The sequence below is a fragment of the Stegostoma tigrinum genome, chromosome 30 (assembly GCF_030684315.1).
Source record: "Stegostoma tigrinum isolate sSteTig4 chromosome 30, sSteTig4.hap1, whole genome shotgun sequence".
NCBI lineage: Eukaryota > Metazoa > Chordata > Chondrichthyes > Orectolobiformes > Stegostomatidae > Stegostoma > Stegostoma tigrinum.
The window spans coordinates 6,533,430-6,559,637 of record NC_081383.1 but is presented as its reverse complement, the minus strand read 5'-3'; the positions used below and the strand labels follow the sequence as shown (position 1 = coordinate 6,559,637).

Below are 26,208 nucleotides of genomic sequence, written 5' to 3'. Positions count from 1 at the left end.
TATCATTCTAGTTTAGGTTGAACCAGTGTTTAAGGTCTAATTAACATAACTTCATTGTTTTTGCACCCTTTCCTCATGATAAACATGATGTGGAGGTACTGGTTTTGGATTGGATGGATAGTCAGAAGTCACATGACACCAGGTTATAGTCCAACAGGTTTATTTGAAATCACAAGCTTTTGAAGTGCTGCTCCTTTGTCAGGCAACGAGTAACTTCTGATCTTATTGATAAAGGCTGAGATGTTACACGTTTGTTGTAACTGCTCTCTTAACCTGTCCTTCCACCTTTAGCATGTGTATCCAGGTGCCTGCCCAATATAATTGTGTCCTGTGTTGTCTGCGTTTTTCTTCGCAAGAAGAATCAGTTCACATTTCTCTGCATTATATTGCATCTACCTCTGTTTGCGCAATGCACCTGTCTGTCTTTGCCTGTTGAAGCTCTACGCTTTCTTTCTCATGGTTCACGGTGCTTCCAAGTTTGTTGTTTCATGTAAGTAAATTTTAAAATTTGTCCTGTACACCAGGGCATGGGTTATAAATCTATATCTACCCAAGGATCCTAATACCAATCTAATTATAAAGCATCCTCCGACCTGAAAAACTACTGTCCTCCATTGCATCAGAGATAACGGGAACTGCAGATGTGCGGGAGCCGTGGTTTACGAAGGAGGTGGAATCTCTGGTCAAGAGGAAGAAGAAGGCTTATGTCAGGATGAGATGTGAAGGCTTTGATCTTTAACTCGTCATTGTCTACAGGAATAGTGCCAGACGACTGGAGGATAGCAAATGTAGTTCCCCTGTTCAAGAAGGGGAGTAGAGACAACCCTAGTAATTATAGACCAGTGAGCCTTACCTCAGTTGTTGGTAAAGTGTTGGAAAAGGTTATAAGGGCTAGGATTTATAATCCTCTAGAAAAGAATAAATTGATGAGGGATAGTCAGCACAGTTTTGTGAAGGGAAGGTCGTACCTCACAAACCTTATTGAGTTCTTTAAGAAGGTGACCAAACAGGTAGACGAAAGTAAACTGGTTGATGTGGGGTATATGGATTTCAGCAAAGCGTTCGATAAAGTTCCCCACAGTAGGCAATTGTACAAAATGCGGCGGAATGGAATTGTGGGAGATATAGCAGTTTGGATCGGAAATTGGCTTGCTGAAAGAAGACAGAGGGTGGTAGTTGATGGGAAATGTTAATCCTGGAGATCAGTTACTAGTGGTGTACCGCAAGGGTCGGTGTTGGGTCCACTGCTGTTTGTCATTTTTATAAATGACCTGGATGAGGGCGTAGAAGGATGGGTTAGTAAACTTGCAGACGACACTAAGGTCGGTGGAGTTGTGGATAGTGACGAAGGATGCTGTAGGTTGCAGAGAGACATCAATAAGCTACAGAGCTGGGCTGAGAGGTGGCAAATGGAGTTTAATGCAGACAAGTGTGAGGTGATGCACTTTGGTAGAAGTAACCGGAAGGCAAAGTACAGGGCTAATGGTAAGATTCTTAGTGGTGTAGATGAGCAGAGAGATCTCTGTGTCCACGTACACAGATCCTTGAAAGTTGCCACCCAGGTTGACAGGGCTGTTAAGGCAATACAGTGTTTTAGCTTTTGTTAATAGAGGGATCGAGTTCCGGAACCAAGAGGTTATGCTGCAGCTGTACGAAACTCTGGTGCGGCCGCACTTGAAGTATTGCGTACAGTTCTGGTCACTGCATTATAAGGAGGATGTGGAGCTTTGGAAAGGGTGTAGAGGAGATTTACTAGGATGTTGCCTGGTATGGAGGGAAGGTCTTACGAGGAAAGGCTGAGGGACTTGAGGCTGTTTTCATTAGAGAGAAGAAGGTTGAGAGGTGACTTAATTGAAACATATAAAATAATCAGAGGGTTAGATAGGGTGGATAGGGAGAGCCTTTTTCCTAGGATGGTGACGGCGAGCACGAGGGGGCATAGCTTTAAATTGAGGGGTGAAAGATATAGGACAGATGTCAGAGGTAGTTTCTTTCCAGAGTAGTAAGGGACTGGAACGCTTTGCCTGCAACGGTAGTAGATTCGCCAACTTTAGGTACATTTAAGTTGTCATTGGATGAGCATATGGACGTACATGGAATAGTGTAGGTTAGATGGGCTTGAGATTGGTATGACAGGTCGGCACAACATCGAGGGCCGAAGGGCCTGTACTGTGCTGTAATGTTCGATGTTCTAACAATAAAGGCAGCAACAGAGGAGCAGAAAAGTTGACGATTAGCGTCGGGACCCTTCTTTGGGTCCTGACCCGAAACCTCAACTTTCCTGTTCCTCTGATGCTGCCTGGCCTGCTGTGTTCTTCCAGGTGTGCACTGTGTGATCTGACTCCAGTGTTTATGGTTCTTGCTATTTCCAGGAAGAAAAAAAAAATGGTTGTTTTTGGGGAAGTCTGCACATGTACAGTGTGGCCCACTCAAGGAAAACCCATATCCAGTACAGAATTCTCGATCGCTGTGACCTGTCAGGTGGTACAGCTCAAAGTACTGCCTGCAGACACGTGCAGAATCACCGAATCCCTACAGTTGGAGGAAGGCCATTCAGCCCATCAAGTCCGCATGCCACCTAGTTTCAGGGTGTAGAATCTGTAATTAAACTGCTGAATTTTCTCTGTACGACTGAGCACAGTGTGAATGCTTTAATGTCTTAGTGGCATTCTGGTGACAATTGTTTTTGAATTTGTCATCACTGCCTCAAAGCTGCTTATTGCAAAAGATAGTGTAACTCTTAAAAGAGAGTTTTTATTTGTCCAGTAGATTGCAGAATGGAACTTGAGTACTGTAATGCTCATTTGTGCAAGAGCAAACTCCCTGGTTCTTGGGACGCTAAGCAAACAGTGTTTGGCATACAGTATCAGTGATAATGGGAACTGCAGATGCTGGAGAATCCAAGATAACAAAGTGCAGAGCTGGATGAACACAGCAGGCCAAGCAGCATCTCAGCACAAAAGCTGACGTTTCGGGCCTAGACCCTTCATCAGAGAGGATGAAGCTTTTGTGCTCCTGAGATGCTGCTTGGCCTGCTGTGTTCATCCAGCTCCGCACTTTGTTATCAGTGTTTGGAATATATAGCGCTGATTCATCTGGTATTCATTGTATGGAGAGCTTGACTGGTCACTTTATTAGCAAGAGAATCTTGTCTACTCGCTTGAAGTGCACATCATACAGTACTGCATGCAAAAGAGGTTCCCAACTACTAGGGGTGGTGCTTTATTTTGTTTTAATCTTTGGCAGGATGTTGTTGTGACACTGGCTAGATAGCCTATATTACCCATCTGTCATTGCTGTCGAAGGTATGGCTGAGTTACTACTTTAAATTATTGCACTCTGTTGAATTATAAAACATAATAATTTGCTGCCTCTGTTCAGCTGGACAATCTCAGCCAAGGGTTGTGTAAGAAAAGTGGAAACCATCCCTGATTTTAAATCTTGAAGTAGATCCAAGCCAAAAAAAAACAACAGATCTGAAAAACTGGCCTCTTGTTGCTATCCCTTTAATCTCTGGGTGCGCGCATTCAATTTGAACAGCGTGACCCCTGTGCTTGTTACTTTCAAAGTTCTCTGTTTTAGGTTCATGTGAAAAATGACAACTTTGGATCTAATAGCTTTTGCTGTACTCTTTCTTTTGTGATTGTCAATGTTTTAACGTTCTCCATTTTAAGAATTTCTGGGATGTTTATTTATGATTTTCAAGGAGAAGAGTGACGAGAAAAATTCCACCATTTCCTTATTTTCCATGGTTAAATCCCCAGACTCGCAACTGCTTTAAAAAAATTTCTTGCAGCTTTTTTATTGTCAGAAACAGACCGTCCATTCAAACATGTCCACACCGACCAGCTATTCTAAACTGAGGTAGTCCCATTTTCTAGCATTTGGCCCATATTCATCTAAAACCTTGCTATTCACGTACCCATCCAGATGTCTTTTAAATAATGGTACTATACCCGCGTCTTTCTCTTCCTCCAGGCAGCTGTTCCATACATGAACCACTCTGTGTGGAAAAAGTTGTCTCTCAGGCCCCTTTTTAAATCTTTCCCTTCTCACCTTAAACCTATGCCCTCTAGTTTTGGACTCCCCTATCCATGCCCCCTCCTGATTTAATAAACATCCATTATGATACCCCTCGGTCTCTGATGCTTGGGAGGAGAAAGCCCCAGCCTATCCAGCCTCTTCCTTAGCTCTGACCCTCTAATCCAATTCCTACCTTTGAGCCAAGAGGCACCTCCTCCTCCAGAGGTGTGTAATATATTTGTGAACAAGTTGATTAGGAAATATCAATAACTCCACCTTGGAACTGCACTACAGGATCGGTTTGAAATTGGAGCTCAAGGTGTGAATTTGGCCTTGAATCGGCAAGCTTCTGACTTGTGTATTAGGAATGTTGCCTAGTGAGATGATAAAATGAATACAGCATATTGTGTGGAGGGAGAGTACGGCTCCCTTGCACTGTTTAGTGATGCCTGAAGCCTAGCCTAGCCCTTCTGATAGGGGAAGAGTTAGATGTACTCACATCTGTAAGTAAGTAATAAATTCCAATTGATTAGTGTAATATTACATTCTGATATGTCATATTACAATGAGTCTTTGACTTGTCTGAAGTCTGACCATGGACTTTCAACATTTTGTTTACATGGCACCCCTAGTTAAAAGGGTTGAAGTTCACTACTACTGCAATTATCTCTGTTTGCAAATAGTCTGTGCTAGAAATTGAGACCCTTCTAAAGATACTTTTAATCGACTGTTCAGATGTTATGATCCACCTCTGAAACTGGTGGGCCTTCTGGCCTGCGCTGCCACTATGCCTGAGATGTTGAGGTCCTTTTGGAGTGGAATATCCTGTCATGAAGAGACAACTGAAAGCAGCCAGTAATTTAAGTAAATGTTTACAATACCAGTTGGTGCCCTCAATTCTAAGATCTGTACTCCACAGGAGCTTTAGCAGTTTAGCGACAATCTAGTGAAGTAGATAATCAAGTGGCTTTATACAAGCTTAAAGTACACTTTGCTAAGTTTGAATATGCAGCTAATTTGGTTAGGGAGGACTTTGTAAACCTATGTGTCAAATTAGTTCTGAAGTGTTAAACAGCTTTTGTTGGACAAATCCACCAACTGATTTGTACATAGCAAGTTGCAGAATTAGCTCTTTGGTTAGTTTGTCTTTTGATATTGAGGGAGGGATTTTGGCAGGACTCTGGAGTGTTCCCTTCTCTTTGAATAATGATTTTTAAATAAGGTCCTTTTTATATCTACCTGAACAGATGATCCGAGTTCTTGGCTGAATTTCTAATCCAAAGCCATGGCAATTTTAACAGTGTAGAACTGTGGTGTTTAGTTTACTTGCTGAAATGGGACTTAAATCTACAAGTTTGTGCATTTGGCTTAAAGCAATTGCTGTTGCCATTGTAAAATTTACAATGGTAATTTTATCTTTGGTATTGGTGACAGAGCTGTAAGGTATGTTTGACTTTGACAGTGCTATTGGGCTTTGCTGTGCCTGTTTAAAGAGGCACGCTCCACTTTGACTATTGCTTTCAGGCGTAGGGGTTTTGTACAGTTTCTCCTGTTTGAAAGGTAGGAACATTTTCAGCCAGGAAAGAGCCCAGATGTTGTTTTTTGTTTTTAGTAAATTTAATTTTTCTTAATCTACCTGTTCAGAGAAGTTAGTATGCTCTTTTTGGAGTAGGTGGAACCTAATCCCAGGCCTCTCAGCCCAGGGGCACAGACATTACCACTGAGCAACAAGAGGGTCTTCAGATAGCCACTCTGGGTTTTGAAATGATTACCTGCAGCAAAGGGAATCATGCTATTAGGAGCAAAGTGAGATGACAACTAGATAAGGCAAAGTAGTCAAACAAGCATGATTTCTGACAATATAATAAATACCAGCCAGAGAAACAATGCCACAGCTTTAGCAATAGGGGAATGGGTCTGGGTGGGGTGCACCAAGGGTCGGTGTGGGCTTGTTGGACTGAAGGGCCTGTTTCCACACTGTAGGGATTCTGTAAAAAAAAAAGTGTAATGTTCAGTCTAACCATGCACCATGAACACTACTTGAACACTTGATTCTGGGTGTTTTTATCTGCTGGGAGTTTATCAGCAATTATTATTATTTGCCAAGCAGAATCAAGCACAAGTTGCTCATTAAACTTGCATCTACTAGTGCACTCCACCTATCTCTTCCCTGCTATAACTCCTGCATGGGCATGTGGAGCAGTTAAGTTTGGAGTTGCATGAGTAAGATGCATATACCTGTTATTGCCTTTGGCCTGCTGTGTGCAGATGTGTTAATAGAATGGCAATAAAATGATAATGAAATGTAGAAATGTCTGCCCTTTTAAAATTCATCTTGCTGGCTCAATGACCGTGGTTGTGTGTGCCATTGATAAGGGCTGGGCTCGCTGATGGGTGGTCCAAATAACAACAGCCATATTGGTTGAGAAGGTTGATCCCCAAGCTCAGCAAGGCAGGCAGGACTGGCTCTGTACTTGTCAACTCTGCTGCTAGAGATGGGGACTACAAAGCCCAGTAGGAAGCTGCCCATTTTCCCCCTCCTTCCAGGTGGATGTTTCAGTACCTGCCTGCCAGTGTCTCTCTCTTTCCAATAGCTTGCATGCACTTGCTGTTTAGACTCCACTCTGCATGAGAGGTTGCCGGATTACTACTTCTCTCGAGTCACTTAAGGAGAGTGATGCCTTGCAGCGAGTGAACACTGCCTGGCCGAAAGGAAGAGATGCTATCGTTTTGCCAAAACAGCCCATGGTAGTGATTTACTCAAACTTGTTCAAGTGGTCCTTATGGACTGAGAGTTACTGACTGATGGTGGGATGAATGATGTTGACAGTTGTATGTTTCTTTGCAGATTGTGCAGTGAATGTACACAAGAATTGCAGGACACTTCTAGCTGAATGTACCACTCCCAAGAGCAAGGTTAGTGTGTCTTCTTTAAGGTGATGTTTATTCTACTTGTGTTGCTAGTGCATCGATTATTGTGTTAATCATCACCTATCCTGTTTCTGTGAGATGGGTAGGCGTAGTTTCTTTGGAGTCATTCTAGCTCCTGAAGAAATGAGCCTAGACACAATGTCACTCACAGTTGCACCCTGGATATCGGTCGCTGAAATCGGCAGCTGTCTAGTAAGAGTACCTGAGCAGCCAGCCTGGCACAGGGCTGGAACCTGGGCAGGTTTACTTCTGTCTGAAAGCTGGGAAGATACTTCTCATGTGTCTCATAGTGCCTGTGTAATCTATGTATATTCAAGCTTCTGTTTGTTTAAAGGGATAGGCAAATCCAAATTAGGTACTGAGGCTGATTAGGGTGACCTTTGGGTTTTCTGGATGCTTGTTAAAAGTGCAGTAAGTCTACGCTTGGCCGGTTGAAACGCACTCATTGTATAAATTATGACTTGAGTCTTCTGAATTGGTTTAAATTGAACCTGAATTTGTCTGATAGTTGTGAATTTTGTCTTTGAATAACTGACTGCAGCTTCTTCCTGTGGTGGGCTGGAAAGGTGCACTTTGGGATTCAAGCAAAAATCCCCTGCCCTAGGGAATCACAGAATAGTTACTGCATAAAGTGGCCATTCAGTCAATCATTGTCTCTCCAGTCCACTGAAGGAGTAGTTCTGCCTAGTGCCATTCCTGACCTTTCCCTGTTCCCTCTGAAGTGTTTTGGTTTTCAGGATAATGTTTGCGTCACATGTATACAGGATGGTTAAGAAGGCATTTAGCACACTTTCCTTCCTTGCTCAGACTTTGAAGTATAGGAATTGAGACATCATGCTGAGATCATATAAGACATTGAGGCCTCTTCTGGAGTACTGTGTCCAGTTCTGGTCATCCTGTTACAGGAAGGATATTATTAAGCTGGAGAAAGTTCAGAAAAGGTTTTGGTTGTTGCCAGGAATTGAGGGTTTGAGTTATAAAAATAGGCTGGGACTTTTCACTGGAGCATAGGATGATGAAGCGTGACCTTGTAGATGTTGGTAAAATCATGAGTGATTTGGATAAGATGAATGGCAGGTGTATTTTCCCTAGCGTGGGCGATTTCAAGACTCGGGGCAAATTTTTAATGAGAGGAGAAAGATTTAATAAAGGTATGAGTGGCAGTTTTTTTGTGGTTTGAGCGAGGAATGAACTTCAAGAGGAAGGGTGGATGCGGGAACAGTTACAACATTTAAAAGACACTCAGTTAAGTACATGAATAAGAAACATTTTGGAGGGCCAAGGTGGGACTAACGTAGTTTGAGATTATGGTCAGTATGGACTGTTGGACTGAAGCGTCTGTTTCCATGCTGTATGACTGTGACTGTCATGATTCCATTCACATTGGAAAGCCTCAGCTGGCCCTGCTGCCACACTCTTGGGCACTGCCACACTTGTTGCATAGAACACAGAACACTACAGCACAGTACAGGCCCTTCAGCCTTCGATAATGCTCCGACCTGTGAAACCAGACTGAAGCCCATCTAACCTACACTATTCTATTATCATCCATGTGTTTATCCAATGACCATTTAAATGCCCTTAAACTTGGCGAGTCTACTACTGTTGCAGGCAGGGCATTCCATGCCCTTACTACTCTGAGTAAAGAACCTACTCTGACATCTGTCCTATATCTATCACACCTCAATTTAAACCTACGTCCCCTTGTGCTAGCCATCACCATCCGAGGAAAAAGGCTGTCACTGTCCACCCTATCTAATCCTCTGATCATCTTGTATGTCTCTATTAAGTCACCTCTTAACCTTCTTCTCTCTAACGAAAACAGCCTCAAGTCCCTCAGCCTTTCCTCATAAGACCTTCCCTCCATACCAGGCAATATCCTGGTAAATGTCCTCTGCACCCTTTCCAATGTTTCCGCATCCTTCCTGTAATGCAGCGACCAGAACTGTACGCAATACTCGAAGTGCGGCCACACCAGAGTTTTTTTTTGTACAGCTGCAACGTGACCTCATGGCTCTGAAACTCAATCCCTCTACCAATAAAACCTAACACACTGTACGCCTTCTTAACCACCCTAATAACTTGGGTAGCAACTTTCAGGGATCTATGCACATGGACACCGAGATCTCTCTGCTCATACACACTACCAAGAATCTTATCATTAGCCCAGTACTCTCTTCCTTTTACTTCTTCCAAAGTGAATCACCTCACACTTTTCCACATTTAAACTCCATTTTCCCCCGCTCAGCCCAGCTCTGCAGCTTATCGATGTCCCTCTGTAACCTGCAACATCCTTCTGCGCTATCCACAACTCCACTGACTTTAGTGTCATCTGCAAATTTACTAACCCATCGTTCTATGCCCTCATCCAGGTCATTTATAAATAGTGAATAAACATATAAATAGTGGATCGAACGTGTTTGCTTTGTCAGTCACTGTAAATCTGTATCCATTGGGTCTCAGACCTTCTGCTAATGAGTACTGTTTCCTTACTGACTTTGTCCTGACTCGTCATTAGCTTTGAAAACCTGTATCAAATCTGCTGTCAACCTTCTCCTCAACACGTTCCCAACGTTTCTGATTTGTTTGCGTAACTGGTTCCAGGGATGAGGAACTCTATTCTCTTGAATCTTTTCTGCGCTTCCTGTAATACTTTTGCATCTTTCTTCAAGTGTGATGTCCGGAACTTGACACGATTTGGTCACTTGACCGAATTGGGATTATTATGCCGGTATAACAGAACTACCTTGCTACTGTATTTTATGGCCCAAACGAGAAAATCCCAGAGTGCAGTAGATGTTTTCTAATTAACCTCTTCAGAAATGTGATGACATGCCTTGAGACCAGGTGAGTGCGGAGGCAGGGACTCTACTACTACACTACAAGAACCATTACAGGGTGCTGCCTGCTTTGGTAACTCCACTCTCATTCTGTCCTGGCTGTGATTAACACACACGTTAGGTCACGTTGCTTGTACACTACCTTTTTAAATTGTACCTTTATTTTCTATTTGTTTCTGTGTGTTCTTTTGGCTAAAATGAGTCACTTCACGCTTCTCTTCTCTTCTCATTCAATTTCATTTGCCATTCTTGTTTCTCCATGCCACCAGCTTGAACCTCCTCCTGATTTTCACAATGCTTACAAGTTTCACATCATCCGAAAATATTGAAATTGTGTCCTGGACACTAAGGTTGAGGATGTTAATATATATTAGGAAGAGCAGGGTTGCCTTGGCTGACAAAGAAAACTGAAGTAGCAGGTGTTGATTTTTCATGTCTCTCTAGCTGTAATGTCTCATTTGGATTGTCAGGATTGGCACCAGCACCACCAACATTGTGATGTAAACATAGCATAAGCTTAGGGTGTGTCTGTGGGCCTCTGTCACCATGGCAGTACCAGAGATTCAGCCCTTCCTGAAAGGTCTAATTAATTAGGAGTATCAAAGTGTTAACGATACGTTCACGTCAAGGTAAACAGTGATCAGCGTGAGCCTCCACATCTCATTTTAGCCAGCCACAGCGAGGATATTTTAAATGCTACAGGCAGGCTCTAGAGATGTAGAAGTGAATTGGAGCAGTCTGTTTGTTTATTTACATGCACATTCTGATTACAGTCATTATCTGATTTTTTTCCCTCCACCCTTCCACCCTCCTCTTCAACTGCAGTCGATCATTGTGCTTAAATACTCAGTAACCAACACACCCACAATGCACAGCTGGCGTTTTAGATTAAGTCAGTTGAAGTTCAAAGGTCTGTATTCGGCATACTGCTGAGAGATTGGAAGTGATTTTCACAGTCTCATGAAGGTCACTCCTAGCTTGCAGCCATTTCAACTTGGTTAGCTACTCAGAATGGAATCAAGCATTCCCAGCTGAGGATCATCTGTGGGCTCCCTGTAGAGTAAAGCTTTCATTGTCATGTCATATTTCTAACCTCCAGTGGAACTTCCTACTCTCAATATAATGGTATTCTTTACTTGTACCAGCTTTCTCTGAATTAACCAACTCGGTGCAGTATTCCAAGGAGGTTTGAGCTGTGGGCTGAAATCCTGTGCAACTCTCAAGGAGAAAAGACTTAAATCCCTTGTCTTGCAGGAAATGGCATGAGATAGTAGTAGGTCTTCGGAATAATTTATGAATAAAAGCTCTATGGGACGGAGGGGAAGTTGCTTGGATGTCTTCAGGTCAAAATGGGCAAATATCTTGAAGCACAACACGTTTTTATTTCCAGCTGCTAGGTGAATAGGGATGTTTCATTTGTACTTTTGTTCAAACATAGGAGTTTCCACAACAGGAGGAGTCAGTTTGGCCCATCATGCCTGTCTCAACCATTCTCTGTAGCAAAGCATCCTGTGTTCCATCATCTCATAATAGAAAAGTTTCTCCTAAATGCTCACCTTGCCATCAGTTTTTAAATTGACACTTCAATGCTAAACCTCCAGCAAATAGGTATTTTCATCATTCATTTTATTCAGTGCCTTCGTAACTTCAAAAGCTGCTTGACCATGTTCTCAAACTTTCGTATCAGAGACTTTAATAAATAACTTTTAAAAAATCTCAATATTAACACCTCTCTGGAGATCCCATTGCATGTTGCATAGCTCACTTAGTAACTTTAACTTGTACTTCCTTGGCCCCACAATGGCAGGAAACTACTTAGGAAAGCATTTAGTCGATGGTAAGTGTTAACGAGCTAGAAAGTGAATGCACACCTACTAATGGGTGTTGGAATCCAGTAAATTGATGTCTAAGACAGTTAAACCTCTATTCTTTGTTTCACCAGCAAAAAGATTCCCAGCAGAAGTATTCTGGAAGTCCACAGAGTATTGCCCAGCCTGGTGAGTTTCTTTTAGCAATTTAAGTTGATTTATAATGAGGGAGATAGTTGGATTTGATCTCCTTACTGTCCTCCTCGTACCTTTTATAAGCAAGAACAGTGAAGACCAGCTTGTCCATGAAGCTAATCCTGTACCAGCAAGGGGTAATGAAAATTGGGGTTACACGAGAGGTCAGAATTATAATAGTGGTTGTGGACCTGGTGAAGATTAGGGGTGCGGAAAGCCGTGGCCCTGGATTTGAAAACTAGCATCAGAATTTGAAGATTGCAAGTGATTTTAAAAAAAACAGCAACTACAGGCCAGTGAGTATGGGTAAGTGATTGGAACTGACTACAAGTTAGGACACCAGAAATGGATTTTAGAGGATTGTTTTAGAGGATAGAATGTTGGATGCCGATCAGGAGTGAGTTGGGATAGTTTAGTCGTGAGGTAGTGTTGGCTTGGAACAAGATTTCTGCCGCGGTGGATAAACTGAAGCAGGACAGATCTGATGATGCTGCAGAAGTTGAAATAAGCTGCCTTCAAGATGCAGACAGGTGGTTGGAGGCTGATCTCTAGAATACTTGACACGGTTGTTGCAAAGAGTCACTTAAGAGAAATGTGAAATCGGTGACTGGGATATGGCAGTTAGCGTGCACCACGGCCTTTAAACTAAGTAATTAAAATGACAGGCAGGCCCCAGGATCTGAATAGGTTCTATTCTGGAGCGAATTGGTAAGTCAATTTGTATACAAGTCAGAATTCAATACAGGGCCATTTAAAGCAGCTGTACATAAGTACATGATGTGTTTGTGTGTCAGGTCTTCAAAATTACACCCATGTATGAGGTTGTGTTTGTAAACATGAGCGTTGGTAAGTCAAATGTCCATAAATCAGGAAGCCCCTGTATTTAGTGGCTCTTTAGTAGGTCTAATAGATCTCTTCCAGTTCTCCTCCTGTGAACACCAAAATCAGATGCAGTATTCAAAAGCATAATCCAGCACCTGCCCCACCCCAGACCCAGTAACGAGTGCAATTTTAAATTAAATATTTTTAATCTCAGTAAGATTAATGCTGGTGATTTGCAACAGCAAAAATATTTTAGTGACAGTCCCTAATGTTTCTGCAGCATGTCTCATTGTACACTGGTTTGAGAAATGGTTTAAAATCTGTGTATGATGTAAAGCTACGTACAGAGATTCAGTTTCCATCACAGGTGTTGGTGAAATTTAAATCAATTTGATAAACATGGAACATAAAACTCGTCACAGAAATAGTGAGCCTGGAACTATCACTGATTTTTTGTTTTTTTTTGAAAAGCCTCACTGATCCATTAATAAATTTTTTTCTGAAGAAGGGTCTCAACCCGAAACGTAAACATTCCTGCTCCTCTGCTGCTTGGCCTGCTGTGTTCATCCAGCTTAACACCGTGTTATCCCAGATTCTCCAGCATCGGTAGTCCCTACTGCCTCTGATTCATTAATGTTCTTTCTCTCCATGTAATTCTGCCATCCTTACCTGGTCTGGCCTATGTGTGACTCTAGACGTGCAGCAATGTGGTTGACTCTTAATTACTCTCTGAAATGGCTAAGCAAGCTATTACTTGGTTCAAGGTAGTTAGGGAGAGGCACCAAACACTGGACTTGTCCACATCCTGTGAAATAATTAAGAAAAAAGAAACAGCTCCTTATTTGGGGATCATGATTCAGTGTTGGTCATGTCTACAGTTGCCTACTTCTTATCAAGTTGTGTCTTTAGGAACTCAGCTTCCTTGAACTGCAAATCACTTAGCTGTACCAGCAGTAATGACTCATGGACTTGGAAGGTAGATCACTTCATCCTATCTCTCTGGACAGTGTTGCAGAAGAGCTACCATGAAGCTATGACTTCTGTATTTATACAACACCTTTTCTGTCTGAACATTTCATTGCTGTTATCGCGGTTAAAGTGTATGTTTTTATTTAATAAGGTTGTACAGGAGAGGTAGGCTAATGTGAGAGTTTTGAACAATCCTGTGTTCTGCACTAAATTGAGAATACTGGCTGATTTGAGCTTGAGTTTCTGAAATTGCCAAATGTACATCACTCATTCACATCAGAGGGCAGCTTGTACAACTTGGGTCACTCTGCTCCAAGTCTTCACTGAGCCTGCAGTATTAATGAATGTGGAGTCGCAGCCTGTAAGCTGTCAGCCAGAGCTGATTTTAAAAAAAAACTATATCTCCACGCAGCCTTAGGTTGTGTTGCCCTGTGCAATTAATGGATTGCACAGAAAAAGAATTTTTTTTAAAAACCTGTAGATGTGGTGTATTACTCACTTCCATATTGAAGCAGCCAGCGGCATTGTACATTTACAGGTAGATACAAACTTGGGGTTTTAGACATTGAAGCTCTCTTCATTTTGTTAATGTGTCTTAGTCCCTACTGTAGACCATTACTTCCTTATAGCAGTGTTGTATTTCCCAAAATCTTGTAGCCATTGAGTCAGATTGTCAGCTTGTGGCAACTGCAAGTGCAGTTTGTACCGTGGAACCATGCTTGCCAGGAACTGAACAGAGATGGCGGCTAGATTTTTTTAAAAAATTCATTTGGATCTGGCTGCCACTATTATTACCTGTGTCTAATTCCCCTTCAAAAGATGGTGAGTGGGCTACCTGCTTGATTAGCTGCAGTCCTTGAGTGTAGCTACATCACAGCAGTGTTAGGGAAGGAGTTGACTCAGTTTCAAGTTGATCTGAGTCATAGGGTCATACAACACAGAAGCACATCCTTCAGTCCAACTTGTCCATGCCAACCAGGTTTCCCAAACTAAACTAGTCCCATTTGCTTGTGTTTGACCCATATTCCTTAAACTTCCCTATTCATGTACCTGTCCAAATGTCTTGTAACTGTGCCTTCACTACCACATCCTCAGGTAGTTCATTCCATGTATGTACTACTCCCTGTATGAAAAGGTTGCCCCTCTGGTCCCTTTTAACATAGAGGTAATTGTCCCACACACCTGCTGCCGTTGTCCTTCTATGTGATAGATGCCATAGGTTTGCTGTTGGAGGAGCCTTAACAAATTAGTGTAGTGCATCTTGTAAATAATATGCACTCGTTGCCTCTGTGGGTGAAGAGAATTAATGTGGAAAGGGTTGGGTGTGGTGCAAGTCAAGGAGGCTGCTGGGTCCCGGATGGTGTAAAGCTTCTCGATCGTTGTTGGAGCTACACCCATCCAGGCTAGTGGGGATATTCCATCTCACAGATGACTTTGCCTTGTAAATGGTGGGCTGGTTTTGGGGAAATCACTAAGTGGGTTTTAGGCTCTTGAGGTAGATTTGTAGCTTGGGTTATGGAAGCTGTGGTCAGTTCATTCACCGAGCTGGTTCATTAGCTTGCAGACGTTTAATTACCCTGCTGGGTAACATCATCACTGCAGCCTCCGATGAAGAGCTGTTATGTTTTCCCGCTTGTATTTAAACACGAGGGTTTGTTGGAGTTGATTACCTAATTTCCAGTTTTTCTTTGCAGTGATGTGTATGTAGGCTCTAATTCTGTGCTTATTGATGGCCTTCTTGGTGGAGAACCAGGCATCTAGGAATTTCTGTGCTTGTCTCTGTTTGGCTTATCCTAGGATCCTGAACGTTGTCCCAATTGAACTGGTGGCTGTTCTTGTCTGTGTATGGATTTGAGCGAGTATTGGTCGTGTCTTTTTGTTGCTAGTTGGTGTTAATGTTTCCTTCCTGTCTGTCCAGAATTTGTCACAGTCCTTGCATGGAATCTTGTGTATATTACGTTGGTCCTGTCCTTAGTGGGTAAAGGGTCTTTGGATCTTGTTAGCAGTTGGCATAGGGTTGCTGTAGGTTTGTGTGCTACTATGACGTCCAAAGTCTGAGTTTTGTGGTCAGCTCACATACGTAATTGATGTCGTAATGTGACAAGTGTCGGAGCATACCGTATCTTGCTGTTCAAAAACAGAAGTCTCTGGAAAAGCTCAGCAGGCCTGGCAGCATCTGTGAAGGGGAAAAAACAGTTAACGTTTTGGGTCTGGTGACCCATCGTCAGAACTAAGGCACAGACGATACTAGTGGACACCAGTACATACTGACAAGTAACAGACCTGACACCACAAGTGGGAAATAAAATCATCTACACACTAAAGACACACTCAAACATCCTGGACAAAGCAGACTACCTAAAAATGAAACCTGAAGGGAAAAACCCCTGCCCCTTTGATTCTGCAGCCTCCCAAATGTGCACAAGCTGGAGATATCCCTCAGACCTGTAGTCTGTCTTCCAGACACACCAACACACAGGTTAGCCAAGGACTTACAACAAGGACTAAGCAGCTTGTCAACAACTTAACCCACTCAATCCACTCAGCTCAGGAATCCCTCAGTTCCCTCCAAGACGTAAGAATAGACGAGGACAAGACCATGGTGCCCTTTGATGTTACTGCCCTGGTCACATCAATTGACCTACCGCTAGCGAGAGAAATACTAGCAACGCTACTGAAAGAACCAGACCCAAGTAACACCATCGCCAGAGACGACATGCTAAAATTACTGGACCTATGCCTCACGACCCACTTTACCTTTTAATGGCCAGATCTACAAACAAATCAATGGGACCTCCATGGGGGTCACCTAGCTCTGGATTAATAGCTGAAGCAGTGATGCAGAAATTCAAAAGCACAACCCTTCTGCAGATCCAACCTAAACTATGGAAGTGATATGTGGGCGACACTTTCGATATCGTCAAACAGATTAAAGTGAAAGAAACGCACCAACTTATGAACAACATTTTCACTGATATCAAATTCAACAGAGAAGAAGAAAAGAACAAACAGCCCCCATTCCTGGGCGTGGTGGTAGAATGCAGGGCCAACGGGAAACTTCTGACCAAAATATACAGAAAGGCCACACAGACAGATCAAGTCCTAAATTTCAGCAGTAACCATTCCCAACACCCACAAATAGTTGCAAAAAAACACTCTTCAACGAGCCAGAACACACCGCAGTAACCCAGAACTACACCAAAATGAAGAAGAATGCCTCTACCGAGTATTTAGAGACAGCAGGTTCCCAAACAGCTGGGTCCGACAGTGCCTGTCACACAAGCAACAACAGGAAGATACAGTATGTGCTGATACGTCCTTCATATACGGCAATGTAGTATGTGTAACTGAACTGACGACCAGACTCCTGTAGACACCGGGCACCAGAGTTGCACACAAACCTACGTCAGCCTTATGCCAACTGCTAACAAGAACCAAAGACCCCTTACTCACTACGTACAGAACCAACGTAGTATACAAGATTCCACGCAAGGACTGCGACAGACAGGAAGGAAACTGGCCATGAGGACACATGAACACCAACTAGCAACAAAAACATACGACCAATACTTGCCCGTCTCCATACACACAGACGAGAGACTGGGAGAATGTCAGGATCCAAGGACAAGCCAAACAAAGACAAGCACGGGAATTTCTAGGGGCTTGGTTCTCCTCCAAGAAGGCCATCAATAAAGACATAGAATTAAACCCTATATACACATCAGTGCAAAAAAACAGAAATGAGGTCATCAAATCCAATGGACTCCAGAGTTTAAATAATAAGTGGGAAAACACAACAGCGCATCATTGGAGGCTGCACTGATGTTACCCAACAGGGTAATAAAACTTCTGCAAACTGACAAACCAGCTCAGCGAGCAAACCAACCACAGCTGCAAGTGGTTTGCCCATCACAGAATCCTCAGCCTCTGAGCTGCTCGTGGAGCCATATTATTTAAAAGGCTGGACCAATTCAGTTTCTGGTCACTGATAATAGGATGTTGATAGTGGGAAGTGCCATTGAACAACACAAGTTTGATTCTTTCTTGGAGATGGTCATTGGCTGGAATTTATTTGGTATAAATGTTTTTCACTTATCAACCCAAGCTTGGATGTCATCCAGTCTTGCTGCAAGTGAGCTTGTACTGCTTCGATGTCTGAAGAGTTGCAGCTCATTCTGAACAATATGCAGTCATCAATGAAGACCCCACTCTGAACTTCTGGAGGAAAGTCCATTGATGTAGCTGAAGCCAGAAGACTCTAGGCCCACCTGCTTCAAGGTGTGAAATAAAATCTCTGAGCAGGTAGATTAGAAAATATGCCCTTGTCCTTTTCATAACTAGATGATCATTTACAAAATTGTCAAGAGCGAGGTGTGGGGAGAACAGAATTGTGGGGATGGAGAAAGGCGTGCAGGATTTGGAGGAGTGGAGTTGAGGTTTAGGGCTGAAGGGGCAGAGACAGGGCAGGAATAGAATTTCAGAGACAGGAAAGTTTGACTGGAGGGGAGGGGCTGAGGTAGGCTTGAAGGCCGTGGCGGGGAGGTCCTTTTGGACAGGCAGAAAGGGAATGGGGTTAAATTTGTTTTCTGACATCTAACATTCTTTTTGCAGCGTCTTTACCAAAGGAGCAGTCCCGGTGCTTACCGCTGGCCACTGATGGCACATCTGGAGCTGTGCGGAGTACCGGCATGACTGTACCACCAAGAAGACCTTCCCAACCGTCTTCAACCAGCGTGAATAGCTACACCAATCACGGGTTAGCACAACTTACTACAGTGTTAGGAAATACTTGCATTGATAAATGGTGAAGTCCCAGTTAGTTAGAAATGGATTGTATCTGATTTTAAGATGACCGTGCTGTTCTGAGAACTATTACCTCATACAGTTAAACTATTGGGAAGCAGCTTGTAATGTCATGATCTTGACACGGTTTTATTGTTATTTCCATTGTCCTGTGTTAATGATGTCAGAAGTCTCACTAATTCCAACTAAGTCCTTCAAATCCATCACACGAAGAACATTGGATCCCAGGAGGCAGTAGCAAGCTGGAATCTAATTGTGACATTTATGATGGATTAAATGTTAAGGTGCCACTTACAGAATAGAATCTAGTTTGATCCACTTAGTATTGGCTATAGAATAGGCAGCGACGTGAATCTAACTATTAGTGTCAAACAACAAGGTTACAGCCATAATCCATAACAAAACTAACGTTAGTACACATAAATGAATAGGGACATTGTGGATTGGCACTGCCAAACAAATGTCACTCAGCTCCTTTAAGTTGCGAGATATTTCGCTCTGACTTAATTAGAGAGATAAACGAAATTGCAGTTTTGCCGAATGTCATGCCTGTTTTATTTGCACATGCATTAAAATGCAGATTTAAATGCTTTTGCATTTTATGACCAGAATAACCGCAGGGGAGATGGAGCAGGAAGTGGAGAATGGAATCCCTAAAAGCAAGACTTCTGCCGAGGAAACCCAGAGTCTAATTTCGTCATCTGTTGAGTCACTTGTGGCAGAAGGTAATGGTGACGTGTGCTTACAAGGGAGAGTATTGGGCATTTAATCCAGTCCAGGGACTGCTGCATAAGGCTGCTGCCAGTGTAGAGTATGCAATGATTGAATTAAGCTATAACCTTCTGTTAACAGTGCTCCCACTGTGTGAGGCTCCATATCAGACAAAACCTCCAAAAATCAAACCTTGATTGCTTCAGTAAGGTTAAACAAATAAAGGGTCAAAAGGCTAGGTTCTCTGAAATGGGACAGAAGGAGACCAGATTGACGAACTGAATGATCTGATATGAACAAGTGCACAGTATCCACAAGCCTGGGCAATGGGAGTTTTATTCTTTTTCATGCTGATTACACATTAGGTGAGATTAGGCAGCAGTATACTGTCTGTAAAACAAAACAACTGTTTTCTGAGGCAAAGGGAAGAAAGAAAATGGCAAACCTAGTTTAATTTTCACTTTTTTGTCGTGGTTCAGATACCATTTATGCCTCTCTAAAGGCAGAGTTGGAGGCAGATGGCCAAGACTTTGAGGCTGAATCGTGGAGTCTTGCAGTAGACCAGGCATATGCGAAGAAACAGAGCAAAGAAGTCATCAAAAGGCAGGATGTAATTTATGGTAAGAGCACTGCAGTAGCCATCGCCACCCGATGGTGCACAGGCAGTGTTTTCAGCTGGCCTTGTTATTTGGTGTGCTTGCCTGTTGGCTCAGAATCCAGTGAGAAGGTCAGTGTGCTTCATTTGTTTGCTCTGCGATGACTCAGTGAGTTGCAGTATCAAATCTGTTGTGGGGTCTTCTTTTGAAAAGCAGGTTAAGCTTAACAATTGCTCACTTCCATGCTGCTCTTCATGCCTAACCTTGTCAGTCGGACGTAGCAAACCATCACGAATGTATATGCAATTAAGTACAACAGTTGTGCTGGACTATACTTAAGGGCTCGGTGCGATTTCCTTCTCTAGCCATTGAGACTTAGTGAGTGTCTTTTATTTTTAAAAATTCATCCGACTACGGAGAGTTGTTCAGATGATGGTTGTGGTTTTGTCTGTGGTTTCTCTCCATTTGTAATTTTTTTTTGTAATCTGGATCTACCAAAATCAAGCACACAAACTTCAGCTGCCTTGTCTGCATTCATTTGTGATTCTGAATGATTTTATCAGTCATTCCCATGATTAAAGTTATGTTTGAGTTCGGCTCAACATCATCCAATGTCTGTACCCGTGCCTATTCTATCACTCACTGAACTGGTGAGGAGTGGAAGTTTTAGCTGTGATCTGAGCATCTTTTGGATATGTCTCTGGCCTCCCCTGATGTGTGTATTGTTCAGTTCCACACTGGCTATAATATGCCTTAAGTCCTCACCGGAGCCAGTGCTGTGATGTTGGAGTGATGTGAGTTCTGTCTGAGCATGCAATACTTCCACCCAACAGTACAACATTCCCCTACAAATTGAGCACACAATCTCATTTTCCACTCTGTAGAAATTCCCCTGCACACTCATGCTTGTGACAGCATGCTGGCTCAGTGGCTAGCATTGCTGCTGAAAGCACGAGGGACCTGGGTTCAATTCCAGGGACGTATAAGCACTAGCTGGGTTAACCATGGGAAATGTGGGTTATGGGATAGGGTGAGAGTGGGTCTGGGTGAAATGCTCTTCGGAGAGTTGGTGTAGACTCAATGGGCCAAATGGCCACTTTCTACACTGTAAAGAATCTATCATTCTGTGACTCCAGATTTAAACAGCGCTGGGAGAGGGGCATAGTTTTTGTCTATATGAAAAGGTGAGATGCGTGAAGAGGCGGAACACTCAGTATTCGAAAATGCATCTGAATAAAATGAAACTGTCCATGAGTTGAGACCTTGAAGACTGGCCATAACAAGCAAGTTGTATTTGTGCCATTCTGCTCCATAACCACCCTGTAAATGTTAGCATTAAATCACTTTCCTATCTTCTGGCATAACTCTGTCTTTTTTTTAAAAAAAAAACCCTTCTCCTTCAGAGCTAATGCAGACAGAGATGCACCATCTCCGAACTCTGAAAATCATGCTGCATGTATATGACCGGGGAATAAAGGAGGAGCTTCAGCCCAGCCACAGGCACCTTGTCAGCAAAATCTTTCCCTGCTTACACCAGCTGTTGGAAATCCATGGAGTTTTCTTCTCCAGACTGAAGGAGCGGCGGAAAGATTCCTTGGAGGAAGGGAGTGACCGGAATTACCTCATTCATAAAATTGGTGATGTCCTCTCTCAACAGGTAGGGGGCAAAGGTACAATGTTTATGTCCACACTGAGTTAGCTGAGGAAGGCCGAAAGGATTTGTTGTAGTTGGCTTTGGTACCTCTGAGGCTGGGGAGCCGAACCGATTTTTTTTTTTTCACTTTTTTACCAAATACGTGTGGTTTCTCCCAGAAATTTCCTACCTGACGATTCCCACAACTGAATACCCTGCTAGTGGTCACTATCTAGATCCATCTAGAAAAAGTGAGAGACACTGGAGAGGGCTGATTCTTTGTAGTAATCAAAGGACCTTGGTCTCTCTTGCATATTTCAGTTGCGTTGTGACCAGGAATGATTTGAAGGCAGGTACTTGGCATGATTCTCTGGCAACTAAACCAGAGCAGTTCAGAGATGCCCTTGTCCCATAAGTATAAATTCTGTGCCCTGCCCAATGCCTCCCTCCTTGCACTTAAGACAGTAAATGGATCATGTTGTTCATAAATCTTTTTCCACAAACTACCTGCTTTCTTGGCACTGAGTATATGCCCCTCACTTTGTCAAGTGATGCACTCCTGTAAATAGGATGGATCTTTTGACTTTTTAGCCTTCTGTTTAGTTTCTGTTGCGGATGAAGCAATAGAGGTGGAAACACTGAATCACTGTGATGAGCAGCTGCTGTTTGTGTGTCTTCCAAGGTATGTTTAGCAAATTAAAACTTGATGAAAGTAATTAGTCCACTGATTTGATAGTGGGGTACTACAGTCAGCCCTCAAAATCAAGAGACTGCATTTAGTTGACGGTAAAGCGCTGGTGGTGCCCTGAGAGTTTGCAAAGCATTGTTTATTACATTCTAACATCTTTGTGAATTACAGAGAGAAAACATCAGCAAACATTATTCTCTTGATCACTATTGATTCATCCCCTGTAGCATGTGCACAGGATCCTGATCATACTGAGCTTCTGATGGTTCGTGCCAATAATCAGAATCATGGTCAGGAGTCACCCTGAGAAAGGGACTAGCGGCTGTCTGGTGCCCATAGAACTGTAACCTCATGAGGAGAAAAGTGGAGTGTCTGAAGAAGGTTCACAAAAACCAGGACTAATTTGGCACTGTTCAATACCATTTTAATTCAGTAATATCTTTCATTGAATCAGTGTCTGAAAGTTAATTGGCTAATTGCAAGTTGTACGTGGAAGCTTGTGTGCAGCACGGTTGCTATTGTCACGGTTGAATATCAGTTCTGACTACAATAACTGAGAAAACTGTGGCAAAAACCAAATCTTTTAAGCATTTCCCAATTTATTAAACAATAATAAATGGGACTGAGTTATTGTGGGCTGAGCATGTGTTTTAAGGCCAACTGATCCCGTGGCAGCTGAAGCAATAGTCAGTTAACATGACCCTGTTTGTAGACAGACGTGTGCATACCCCTCTCCCAATTAATTCATTCATGATGTTGCACTGGAAACTGCGAGCTTGCTGTGCTATCTTCAGATTTTATTCTGTAGATCTGTGAAAGCTGCAAAAGCACATTCGGCTTCTGGGAGTAAATCTACAAAAGAGGCATTAAAGACAAAATTATGAAAATAACTTTTACACCATTGCTGTTAATGCTTTGCTTTTGGGCCTGTTGTTGGTTTGATCAAAAATTTAAAGTAACATCTTTCGGAGAACAAGTTTTGGACAACATCTTTCTAATTTCACATGGAGGTGGACTTAAGTACAAAGATGACCTTTTATTCCATTGAATCTCAATTCTCACTCTAGGAAGACCCCCACCGTGATTGCAGGAAATGGGTAAGTATGACCCTGCTGAAGTAGGAAGAAGATAAACTCTATCCTATTTTGGGCCAGTGTAGAGAGAACTTCAATATTAAATCTGTGCTAAATCTGCCCTGCGAGAGCTTGACATTCCGTTCCCAAACTATGCTGAGCTTCAGGAGGAGAGAAATGTCCAATTCTCCATGACAGCCATTCTTCTAAAAAATAAGTGTCATCAACCCTGTTTAAAAATGTAATCTGCTGAAATAGTTTTTTTTTGCAGTGTTTACAAATGTATTTTGCCTCAGTTTTCAGGTGAATGTGGAGAGGAAATGAAGGTGCAATATGGGAATTTCTGTGGTCAGCACAATGAGGCAGTGAATTATTACAAAGAGATGTACCAGCAGAACAAGAAGTTCCAAAATCTAATCAAGGTGCGTACTCTTGCTGGAAAACACATGGAACATCAAACATACTGTACATCCCAGTTTCCTACCGTTTTCTTTAAAAAAGAGCCCTCACTCTCTATAACTGTAAATATAGGCCGTTTGCCCCAACAATTTCACATTTCTTCTTTTTTCAGAAATTAAGTAATTACTCAGTGGTGAGGCGTCTTGGAGTGCAGGAGTGCATTTTATTGGTCACTCAGCGTATAACCAAGTACCCTGTCCTGGTGGAAAGGATTATTCAGAATACTGAAGGTATGTCAGTGTGTAGAAGCAGTCACTCCACACTACATTAGTAAAGTTGTTGCATTCTGCATTTCCATACAGTTCTGGTCGCCCTGCTGTAGGAAGGATATTATTAAATTGGAAAGGGTGCAAAAAACATTTACAGCAATGGTACTCAGACAGGAGGGTTTGGGTTGCAAGAAGTGGTTGGAAAGAAAGGCATTTCTTTCCCTGATGCATTGGCAGTTGAGGTGACCTTGGAGGTTTTTAAAATCGTGAGGGCGTAGGTAAAATGTACAGCAAAGGTCTTTTCCCTAAGCCAGGGGAGTTCAAAACTAGAGGGTGTAGGTTTAAGGTGAGAGGGGAAAGGTATAAACAAAGGACCTAAGGGGCAACTTTTCCCACAGAAGGTGGTTCGTATGTGGAATGAGCTGCCAGAAGAAGTTGTAGATGTAGGTACAGTTGAAACATTTGGACAGGTACATAGATTGGAAAGGTTGAGGGATATGGGACAAATGCAGGCAAATGAGAAAAATTTAGTTTGTTAGACCTGGTTGGCAAGGACTGAAGGGTCTGCTTCTATGCTGTATGACCATGACACACTTTCGAAAAGCAAGTGAGATGAGACAGTGTTTGTGTAACTGGCATATTGCAAGGTTTAATTTTTGCAGTATGCACCTCAATAATACAAACCTTTTCTCTTACAACCTGTTATGTTCATATTGTACTGGAGTTACAACCGTTGTTCCTCGTCGGCTTCGTGTCCCTCATACTTTGATGCCTGTGCCCCTCTATTGTGTTAAAGTGAAGATTCACATTTTTGCTTCCTACTGTGAACTCATTCTCATTCTGTTCTGGCATCTTGTTGCCCTAAGTAAGTGTCTATCTTTATTCACAGCCTACTCAACTATCCAAGTTGTTGTCCCAGCCAGGCTTCAGTGTTGATCCTTTTCCATCCGTTAGTCTACAGAGTGGCATTGGGATGTAGCTACATACCCTGTATGACAAAGATTCATTAAAACAAACTACTGAATGGAACCAAATCTCACCATGTTTCTTTTCCACTCTGGCAGTGGGGAAACTGTTGAGGTTCCACCCAAAAGATATTTGTCCTCTAATTGAAATCAGAAAATAACTGAGTGGGTGAACTACAGGCACAGGCTGCATTGCCTAATTGTGGTATGCCATTCCAAAGAGGAAGCTTGAATGGGGGAGACTGGTTGGCTTTGTAGCTATTGAGCAATGTGAGGAGAAGTAAAGAAATGGGGAATTGTACCCCACAAATAGCAACTTCAGCTGGTATGCAGTCTTGAGTCTGACTCGTGCTCCTGTGTTTTCAAAGCTGGTTCACAAGATCATGAAGAATTGACCAAAGCATTGCTTCTGATAAAGGACACAATAACAGAGGTGGATGAGAGGGTGAGTGTTTGTGAGAAAGCTCGGCGTTTGAAGGAGATTGCAAATCGAATGGAACCCAAGTCGATAGCCAAGCTCAAGAGTGGACATGCCTTCCGTAAAGTAGACATGCTGAGATCGAAGAGGAGACTTCTGTATGAAGGAGTAGTCTGGTGGAAGGCTGCATCTGGACGACTAAAAGGTAGAAAAGCCTTTGATTGTGATTTCTGTTCTATAGCTGTAATGAGAGCAGGTAGCCTGTAGGTGACAGCAACAAGACTGAACGCAGAGGGCGACTGAATCCGGGCTTGTAACTACTGCCTGGTTTTCCTGATCCTGATGATCAGAAATTACTGAATCCGAATCCGGGGGAAAAAAAAACTGATAAATGACAAGTCTCAATTTGATGGTTTATCAGTATATTGTATAGTAATCTGACATTTTAGCATTATTTTAACACCAGGTCTAACCACTAACGTAATGTTCGATGAGAAAATGTCAACTTGTGGTTTCTTTGCAAGATAAAATTGTTAGGTAGCAAAGATGCTACAGACAGTAATTAGGCCACTAACAGGAAGAAGCAGAGTGCAGTCTTTTGAAGAGTAGTAAAATTCTACTTGGAGACGTTGCTGTGATGTGAATGATGTGAAATTTCACAATCTGCAAAGTGGTGGGGTGTGGGGGAACCAACATTATTTTTAGATATCAACTTTCCCACGTTCTGATCAATCAAAAGACCTGATACTGGAGCAGACATGGTGCCATGATGTGTACTATATTAGCTAATGGTACAAGGATCAGCAGTTAAAGCTTTTAAGATGTGAACAAGAGATGCAGAAGGGACATGAGGAAGAACTTGTTTTGTAATGCGGTGAATAGTATTAACTTGGAGCTCGCTTCCTGTGAATGGTGTGAGCTGAGGGCAATCAGATTTCAAACAGAAGTTAGATAGGCACTTGGGGGAAATAAACTTGTAGAATACAGGAATAGAGCAGGAGAATGGGACTAACTGGACTGCTGTCCGGCATGGCCTTGATGGGCTGAATAAACACTTTGTGCTGT

The 26,208-nt window shown here is 42.6% G+C and overlaps 1 protein-coding gene across 4 annotated transcripts in view; it reads left to right on the top strand.

Moving 5' to 3' along the window:
• The window catches only part of LOC125465756 (rho guanine nucleotide exchange factor 18-like), a 196,748-nt gene that overhangs the window by 144,360 nt on the left and 26,180 nt on the right, over positions 1-26,208 (top strand). For all 4 annotated transcript variants that reach the window (XM_048559548.2, XM_048559546.2, XM_048559547.2 and 1 more), the window contains 9 exons: positions 6,872-6,939; positions 11,737-11,791; positions 18,200-18,344; positions 19,001-19,116; positions 19,582-19,722; positions 21,102-21,355; positions 23,389-23,514; positions 23,664-23,781; positions 25,094-25,348. In XM_048559548.2, coding sequence (XP_048415505.1) covers positions 6,872-6,939; positions 11,737-11,791; positions 18,200-18,344; positions 19,001-19,116; positions 19,582-19,722; positions 21,102-21,355; positions 23,389-23,514; positions 23,664-23,781; positions 25,094-25,348 — 1,278 coding nt within the window. The remainder of the gene's footprint in view (positions 1-6,871; positions 6,940-11,736; positions 11,792-18,199; positions 18,345-19,000; positions 19,117-19,581; positions 19,723-21,101; positions 21,356-23,388; positions 23,515-23,663; positions 23,782-25,093; positions 25,349-26,208) is intronic.